The sequence below is a fragment of the Brachyhypopomus gauderio genome, chromosome 8 (assembly GCF_052324685.1).
Source record: "Brachyhypopomus gauderio isolate BG-103 chromosome 8, BGAUD_0.2, whole genome shotgun sequence".
Classification (NCBI taxonomy): domain Eukaryota; kingdom Metazoa; phylum Chordata; class Actinopteri; order Gymnotiformes; family Hypopomidae; genus Brachyhypopomus; species Brachyhypopomus gauderio.
This window is the reverse complement of record NC_135218.1, coordinates 8,214,956-8,224,487: the sequence shown is the minus strand read 5'-3', so window position 1 is coordinate 8,224,487 and position 9,532 is coordinate 8,214,956. Positions and strand designations below refer to the sequence as shown.

Below are 9,532 nucleotides of genomic sequence, written 5' to 3'. Positions count from 1 at the left end.
GTTCTTAATGCAGCAAACAAAGACAAAAGCAGTGCACAGTCTAAGCAGAGTCCTGCTGCAGATGTGTGATGTGATCGTGGGTGTGTGTGTGTGTGTGTGTGTGTGTGTGTGTGTGTGTGTGTGTGTGTGTGTGTGTTTGGTGCTGAGTCAGTTTCCCTGGGCTGGGAATAGACACTGGGGTTTTGAGAGTGTGTGTGTGTGTGTGTGTGTGTGTGTGTGTGTGTGTGTGTGTGTGTGTGTGTGTGTGTGTGTGTGTGTGTGTGTCTGTGCACGCGCGTGCGTGCATGTGCACCCTCGAGCTGTGATGCTGTTTGCTTACTCTGCAGGAGCTCAGGTCTCGCAGTCCTCTCTTCCCCTCCGTCGTCATGCCGAGTCTCAGAGGGGAGCAGGAGATCTTGGAGAACTGGTTCCTGCACTGAGGACTTCTCTCTGGCTGCTCCACAGCCCTCTGCCCTTGGAGAGGCAGTGGTCAAGGGGGACGCAAAGTGACCCACACCAACTTTCTAAACAAGTACAATGCAAAAGGTAAGACAGTGTGTGTGTGTGTGTGTGTGTGTGTGTGTGTGTGTGTGTGTGTGTGTGTGTGTGTGTGTGTGTGTGTGTGTGTGTGTGTGTGTGTGGGTAGTTAGGTGGGTGTCTTACTGATGGACACCGTGGTTCTCAAGTTACTCAGTAGGCATAAGATTACTGTGGGAGAGCTTGAACTGATCCTGAGGCTACAGGGATCTGATTGTAAGTTAGACTAAGCAGAAGAAAAGAAGAGGGGGAGAGAGAGAGAGACAGAGAGGCAGAGGAACAGAGAGAGGGAGAGAGGGAGAGGGACAGAGAGAGAGAAACGCAGAGCCCAAGGCCACCTGGAGCTACAAGCTCAAACAAAGACCAGGGGACGCCCCGGTAAGTATGCTTCAGACTCCACCTGGACACTGTCTATGTGAGCGAGTATGCTAGTATACATCAGTAGAGTGTTGGTAAAGTTTTAGGGAGCAAGTTTAGCGGAATTATTGGCTTGATATAGTTCACTATTTATTAAGTGTTGATGAATTATTAAGTGTTTGGTGAATTGGTTTGTGTGTGTGTGTATGTGTGAGTGTTAATGTGTTAACATATTAACACAGTTTGTAAAGATGCTACTTGGGTTTATGTGAAGCTTATTTTGAGTAATCGTTAGTATATTTTGAAATGAAAGAACATGTACTGGAAACTTCCACTGGGTCAGCAAAACCTTGCATGTGCTAGAATGTATTGCAATCACTTAATCTTGTTTGTTTCGATTGTAGTTTTTATCATTTAAAAATCTCTAAAATAACCATGCAAAAATACCCATGGATACTGGATATGCAATCCACACAAAGGGAATATGAAACAACAGGGAATAGTTTTCCATACATATTTAATTTACATAAGCATTTTATATAATAAAATGCAATAAAAATGATATACAAATAACCTCAGCTATGGAATGGCATTTCTGAGAGGCTGTATATCATCCTGCAAAGTATTCACTATATAGTAATGCTATTATAATATATATAACATATATACAACAATGGGTTTATCCTGGTGGAGTATCCCTGGAAACTTTCCCACTACATTCTGATTGGTGCTTCCAGAGGTATGCATACATGCATGCTCTCACACACACACACACACACACCTTCTGCATGGGATTGTAGATGTCATCTATGCATGTAGTTTTAATGTCTTCAGCATTTTCCTATACAAGGTACTGCAGTATTCAGACAGATGCTGCTGTCACCTTCCTTTCTGACCTCTGTTAAACATGCCCTATCTACTAAGCACCAAATATGAAAACCAGACCTGATGTTATCTGGTACATGTACTGTGTAGAACTGACACTTCCATATTTACAGATTTCTGTTGTTTCAGCTGTTAACCTTGAAGTTGGATGCAGCTTGCTGTATTGTGTACCTATAGTGTAATTCTATTATGAGGTATTGAAAAGGTTATAAGAATGGACTCTGAATGTGGCCCTCGCATTTGTCAGTTCTGAAAATTCTGAAATGCACTCAAAAAATGAAGGGGTGTTTGTTAACCTTTGACCTTCAATGGAGGGTTTAATTAGCATGTTATTGGTATTTATATTTACTTTTGCTATACAAAATTACAATAAAACAGGTTTATGCTACTATACCATATACATACATTGAAGATCAAGACATACATACACTGATCACCCCACACATACATTAAAAATCACCATACATTGTAGTAATATAAAACTAAGTAGATTGCTTCTAACTAGCATATAAGCTAGTTAGTTTGTTGGTTGGTTGGTTGGTTGGTTGGTTGGTTGGTTGGTTGGTAACCCTAACCCTAGTTAGCTAGTGTCAGAAATGCACAATTATCCACAGATACAAGTGGAAATGAGTGACCAAGAAACATGTCTGCACTCAGCAAACTTCTGAATTTTTTGCACAATGTACAAGAACTTGCAAGCAGTCACTGTCAGCAAAACAGAACAGTCAACAGTCTACGCTTTCATGTATACACATGCATCTGTAGTGGACCTCTTAACACACAAAGCTGCAGTCATACTTGTAAATATGTGCAAACATAACGACAATGTCAAACATTCACATCCAAAATAGCTTTTATTATCAACAACTACAGAGAGTGGGCACCATTTGTAAAGGTCCTCATTTTGTATTACTTCTAATACTCTGATGTTATGAACTATTGCAACTTTAAACATGATGCAGACACAGACAAAAAAACATAAGTCAGTATTTATTTATGCCATTGTAGCACTTTTCTATCTGTTACAATGCAGCTACTTGTGTTTGCTTAAAATATATCAGGGCAGTCTGTGAAATTGTATACCAACAATGAGTAAAGCTGCATTTTTGCTAGCATCAAATAGACCAAGGTATACTTATACCTTGATAATCCCTCAGAAGCCTATGGCCACGTGACACTACAATGTCAGGGTAACTCCCTCATCAGACTATTACAGTGGAGAAGACCGGCCCTGCTGACGAGCAGTCTCAGTTACTATTTTCTTCACATACAAGGAAATGCTAACCATGCTGAAATGTGTAAGAGAACAGTCCAGCAGGGCATGTCTGTGCTGAGCAGAACTACCTCAGGAGCTGAATCAGGTGTGGTAGAGTTGAAAAAGCAGAAATGTGTATCGCATGGGGTCTCTATAGGTTGCCCTAGAGGAGACCTGAATATAGGGCTGTATAATTTTTTGTGTGTGAGTATGTCTGTGTGTCTGTATGTGGGGGGGGTACAGTAATATGGGTATGTGGGTGAAATATGATAAAAAGCAATGCTCAGTTTGCAGTCATGCTCAGCATTGGACACAGAGGAAAGGAATACACATGCTGCTAATTTAAAATGCATTATTTATGAGTGTTGAAGGAAGTTCAAGGACTTCCAATGTTTTCAAGGAGAGAGCAAACAGAAGAACCTTAGCTGGAAGGAATATATGAGCTAGGGAATAATCAATTTTAATCCATAACTGTTGGAGAAAACAAGTCCAGTAGTTTAAAGAAAATTTTATGTACAATTAATGTAAATTAGCCAATACAATACAGTAAGAAATTCATCTTGAGTCTCACAGTAGGCCCTTTTATTTATACACTCCACAGAACATCTTTACAATGTTGCAATACATTTTTCATGCTCCCTAACCAGAAATTCATTCATAATCATTCATTTCATATAACAGAAATGTTACTGCATATTTGTGAATAGATGCAGTGAATTACTGTTTCTTCCCTCAGTGTACAGCATTACAAAATGCTCTAACTGATCTCCACTTGGACGTCCACCTATACCATCTGAGTAGTGACACAGCTGTTCTGTTCTCTTTGTTGGCAGATCAGGTGACGGTGTCTTGGGATTCGTCTCCCTGCGGCAGAGCAAGTCAGGACAAGCCTGGATCCTCTCTGAACCTGCTGTACTCCTTATTGTTCAGGGAACAAGCTGTTCTCACTTGTGGATACCCCTCATCATTCAGTCTGAGTTAGGCAGTCCACCTGTGACCCAGGGAGCAGAGGAAGGCCATGGAAGTGCCTCTGGTCAACTTTGAGAACCTGGATGAGATCAGAATAAACCTAGCAGACCCAAGTGATTCGGGATATCCGGCTTCTCCCACTTCAGAGACACCAGAACGAAATCAGACAACCCGCAGCACAAATTCACTGGGACATTCGCCACAGAGGCAGACTCATACTGGAAACACAACTGCCTCTTCCACAACAGTTCCAAAGAAAGGTACATCAAGCTGCAACAGTCTCATCTCTAATTGGAAGGTACATATGAGCAGTGAAGGTAGTCCCAGTGAGGGTCTCTTAGGCAAAGTGGCTAAAGACTATTGTGAGAACATGTCTGGGGAAAAGCTGAAATTTGATGATGGGGACCAGAGAGTAGTCATCAATGTCTCAGGGATGATGTATGAGACGACACACAAAACCCTGAACAGATTTCCTGACTCATTGCTTGGAGACCCTAAGAGACGGATTAGCTATTTTGACCCAATGAAGAATGAATATTTCTTCGACCGCAACCGTCCTAGTTTTGATGGAATCCTATATTTCTATCAGTCTGGGGGTAAGATTCGCAGACCAGCAAATGTGCCACTGGAAGTTTTTGCAGATGATATTGTCTTCTACAGGCTGGGTCACGAGGTCATGGAACAGTTTAGAGAGGATGAAGGCTTCATCAAAGAGCCAGAGCCTCAGCTGCCAACAAGTGAAATTTTCCATCAGTTCTGGCTCCTGTTTGAGTACCCAGAGAGTTCTAGTGCTGCCAGATCTGTGGCCTTAGTGTCCGTCGTCGTCATCACCGTTTCCATCTGCATCTTCTGCCTAGAGACTCTGCCACAGTTTCGTGATGAAACCACCTACACCCATGAAGTTTTTAATTTAACCCGTGATGCTAACGGCACTCTCCTCTCCCCAAGCGCTTCTCCCAAAGGAATAAAAAGTATGTTCACGGACCCGTTCTTTATAATAGAGACAATCTGCATCATCTGGTTCTGCTTCGAGCTAGGAGTGCGCTTTGTTGTGTGTCCCAGCAAGAGTGAGTTTTTCAGCAACATCATGAACATGATTGATTTCGTTTCCATCATGCCCTACTTCATCACTTTGATCACAGACTTGATGGCATATCATGGAGAGGACTCAATGGCTAATCAGAACATGTCTTTGGCTACACTGAGAGTTATTCGACTGGTCAGGGTCTTCAGGATCTTCAAGCTCTCCCGCCACTCCAAAGGTCTCCAGATTCTGGGACAGACCCTGAAGGCCAGTATGAGGGAGCTGGGCATGCTTGTTTTCTTCCTCTTCATCGGAGTCATCCTCTTCTCCAGTGCCATTTATTTTGCAGAGGTCGATGAACCCGAAACACAGTTTGTGAGCATCCCAGAAGGGTTCTGGTGGGCTGTGGTCACCATGACTACAGTCGGCTATGGTGACATGTGCCCAGTCACCGTTGGGGGTAAGATGGTGGGCATCCTTTGTGCCATCGCTGGTGTGCTGACCATTGCTCTTCCTGTTCCTGTTATTGTTTCCAACTTCAACTATTTCTACCATCGTGAAACAGAGCAAGGAGAGAAGCAAGTGATGGATGCAGCCGAACAGGCTGCTGCAAACCAGAAAAATGAGAAATATGACAGCATCTATTCTCTGGACAAGATCAACAAGGATTGGCCTACTGAAAAAAATGGCATTCCTTGAAAATAAATTTAGTGCTGCTAAATCTTGTATGACTAGCAATAATAAGACAATGCAACAATGCACTTAGAATATTTTAATTTTGGACTGATGAATGCATAATGTAGATTTCCATTTAAGTATTTAATGCTATGCATACAATGACAGTAATTATAATATCAAGAAAGCTCAAAAATGAAGTAGACCTGGCCAATGGCTGCTGGAAACGTCTAAGATATAACTGTGCTGCACTTCTAAACCTCTTTTGTGAATCTGTTACGTAAATGGTTTGTTGAAAACTGAAAAAGCTGTTTAAGTGGAGTTTCCCTTTAATATTTCCTGTTCATCTTATCATCATTGGAGACTTATCACTACAGAACCAAAAAAATCCTTATCAGAAATGTAGTTATCTATGGGGCTTTATGAAGGAATCTGGCTGCATTTGACTGAGGTCCTGACAAGCAATTTCATTTTGCAGACATTAGGTGCTTGTTTTGTGAAGCCTTTCAAATGATTGTTAAGGAATCATGATTCTGCACTCTGAGCCTCTTTGCCACCACTGCACTTAACTGAACAGGTCGTTCCTGTAGAGATCAATGCTGACGTCCTCTTTGACAATGCTGCTGGGGAAAAAAAAATAATTCACCAAGCTGTGAACCATCTTTCATGTCCCTAAATCTCGTGGTATTTAACATCATAATTAATCAGGCCTGTTTGTTTTAATATATCCGAAGCATGCTATGATGGTATTTTTAGATGACCCAAACTGTCATGGTAGCATCTGCTGGATGTTCCATTTATGCAGGTGTTGCTATTTATATCAACATTCACTTAAAATGTGAACAGTGGCCTGTAGCCTGCATAGTTCTAAAATTTACAGTGAAAAGTTCAGATGATTTCAAGCACCTAGTGTTAATTGAACACAACATCCAGTTTTACTGCATCTGTGCGATTCCTGTCTACTTTCTGAACTGGACCATGGACCACATATTGGTTCAAGTAGTTACGATACAGTATATACTGTGTACACAAGCACTATAGACTCAAACACATTTAATGCTGCAAATGTAGGGTTTTATATTTATGGCAGCAGTTAGCTGCAAATAGCCAATGGCTTCACAGGTCTTGTAATATTCACGGAGGTGACACAGAGCCAAGTCTGTGTACAATAGCGCACAATTGCATGCTTTGATATTCATTAGTAATAAGCTCACAAATTTACCTCTCAATTACAATGAGTAGATGTATATGTAAAATACATTCTTTAGGAGAGTGGAGAGTTTTAGGTGAAGAAGGTGGTAACATCTATACCTCACATCATTTCAGTTTAACAATAACATCACTATTAGGGTTTCACACATTAAGCCACCAAAATCACATAAAACAAGTTGTACCATGTATGCATGATCACTAAAGTATCCTGCCCTAAAAGGCTATGCACCCATGCTTGCTTCCCTAATGCTTCTACTGTAAGGAACCGTAAGCCTCTTAAGTTGTGAAATAACGATATAACAAAGAATACAAGACTAACCTCCACTGCTGCTGTTTAAGATAAATGTCTGACAAACTTATATCTGAACATGGTAATCTGAAATTGATAATCTGAACATCTGAATTTGATCATATGAACATTGTAACCTGCACAGTGCACACAAAGCAATATGATGGAAATGCACGAATTGCACTCAGAGCTTTTTGAAAGTTCTTTTTGCTCAGAGCATTGAAATTTTAATAGCAATATCTAGCAAATAGAATTTCATACTATTTGTTTGATACAAAATTAGTTTGATATATAATAAAATATGGGGTTGTAAATTACCCAGTTGTAACATTTGTAAGGTCATCTACATGTCAGATATCTCAATTTTCCTTTTTTCTTTTAAGACTGTAGGTGGTGGTGCATTCAATGCAGGTGATTCTTCACAGGTGTCAACCATGTTTTGAGCTCAGACTAGAAAAGCATAGCTATAGAGTTTATGTTTTAGCCATTTGCATCAAGACTGAAGTTAGAGATTAAAAACCAGACTCACCTAAAATGGATGAACCTGGTAGCTAGTGCCTATAAAAAGAAAGTACATATAATAACTATCATGCAAGCGGTTTAGACACTTTATTCTTTGCTTGGGAATGAACATGCATATTGTACATGAGAAGGATGTATCATCAGCACATTTGCACAAACTAAATGTTTTATTTCATTGCTATTATCAAAGAGATCAGACATGAATGATTGTGACCAGGACATATTATGAGCCAGAGAGCCAGACGTAACAATGAAAAATGTACCTCTGCAAATAGCTGCTTTCTCACTGCACATTTAGCACTTTTGTAAGTGGAGGATTCACAAAGCGCCATTATCACACTTGTACCAGGTGCACCTTTTGACTTCCTGTTTTGTGTTTGTTGTTAAACTGTCCATTTAGCTGTTTCTGTTTAAGCAATGAATGTTGTAAGCAGCAATGAATGTTGTGAGGCATGTTGTTGTCATTGCAACATATGCTGACTCTATTGCCAAGGATTAGAAGGATGCCTATCAAACAAAAACCATCACTGTTTTTCTTATGGTGTATGTATATATACAGTATTGCTTGTAATACAATACTGTCTATCTGAATTAACTGCAAGTGCAATGTGTTGGACGAAAGTGGATATGAAAATCTGATCTGAAACAGTGTGATTGCTCCATCATATCAAACTGCAATTCGCTGTACAGCCTATCAACACTTAATTAAGGGTTCTAGAACTCAAAGCTAATGATTTCTGAAATTCTAAACCAGCTTAGAATTCTACAACTCTGTCCTAGAGGTGTGTTCAAAATGTAGATTTTGAGCAAATCCACACATCGCATATGCAGATAATAATGCAAATGCTCAGATCTGTTTGATATCTGTGTTAATGTAACACATTCTTGATTTTCCCAGACTTGCTGCAACAAAGCGCTTTAGACCAGATGCATACATCTCTTCTAACATGTAGCTAATACTTTTTGTATCTTCCCATCAATAGTATGCTGTACATTACAACCTTTTTTCTTTTATACAATAAGAAATGTACAAAATGATACAAAAATAACTATGGATTATGGAGGAAAATGATGAAATTCAATACCATCTACATTTCTGAATGAGATGTTCTTTAATAGTACAAGAGAACAATCTCATGACTTAACGTACATATGCACATATAATCTGTCTACATACAAAGCAACATCACCAATGAAATGAAGAAAATGTCTCATATCTGTGTTTGCAGTTTTCTTTTCAGTGTTCACTTTCTGTGTGTGTGTGTGTGTGTGTGTGTGTGTGTGTGTGTGTGTGTGTGTGTGTGTGTGTGTGTGTGTGTGTGTGTGTGTGTGTGTGTGTGTAACCCCCACATTGTCTGAATGTCATAATGGTGCTCAGAGCAAGCTTTGAACCATCATTTGGATAATTTTTTTAAATGAATAGCATGACTGCACCATTTCATAGCACACCAAGACAATCCAGAAAGCTTTTTTGCTTGCAGAATTTATTAGAGAATCCATTGGAAATCTTTAGAACAACAGTGTTCAGAAGAGGGGCTTACTGAATACCTTTTTTCATACTTCTCAGCTTTAAGCACACAGAATGTGTCCATGTGTATGTTCTCAAGGGAGAAGTGTGTGCTAGAAATAGATCCTTCAGTGAGGAGAACAATAAAGACTCGGGTACTAAGAGAGCGTGCATGGGAGAAGGACAGAATAAGAGGGGGGTTCAAGGCTGCATTTGAGGAGATGAGGGGGAGAGACAGTGGGGGGTGATGATGGGATGTTTGAGAAACAGGCAAAACTGTGACACAGTGAGAGGAAGAGGTGCAGATAATACTTTGACACC

General features: G+C 40.2%; 1 protein-coding gene across 2 annotated transcripts; it reads left to right on the top strand.

The window, feature by feature from the left end:
- The first annotated feature begins 292 nt into the window (after positions 1-292).
- Positions 293-8,897, top strand: LOC143521382 (potassium voltage-gated channel subfamily A member 10-like). 2 transcript variants are annotated; one of them, XM_077014178.1, is made up of 2 exons: positions 293-525; positions 3,847-8,897. In XM_077014178.1, the coding sequence occupies exon 2, from the start codon at positions 4,032-4,034 to the stop codon at positions 5,703-5,705; it is 1,674 nt and encodes a 557-aa protein (XP_076870293.1). In that variant the 5' UTR covers positions 293-525; positions 3,847-4,031; the 3' UTR covers positions 5,706-8,897. The 2 variants fall into 2 exon arrangements, with proteins under 2 accessions (XP_076870293.1, XP_076870294.1); XM_077014179.1 differs by lacking the exon at positions 293-525 and adding an exon at positions 787-894.
- Positions 8,898-9,532: the final 635 nt, after the last annotated feature.

Excerpts from the sequence above, each read along its gene's own strand:
- LOC143521382 (XM_077014178.1), top strand. The coding sequence starts at position 4,032 with ATGGAAGTGCCTCTGGTCAACTTTGAGAACCTGGATGAGATCAGAATA.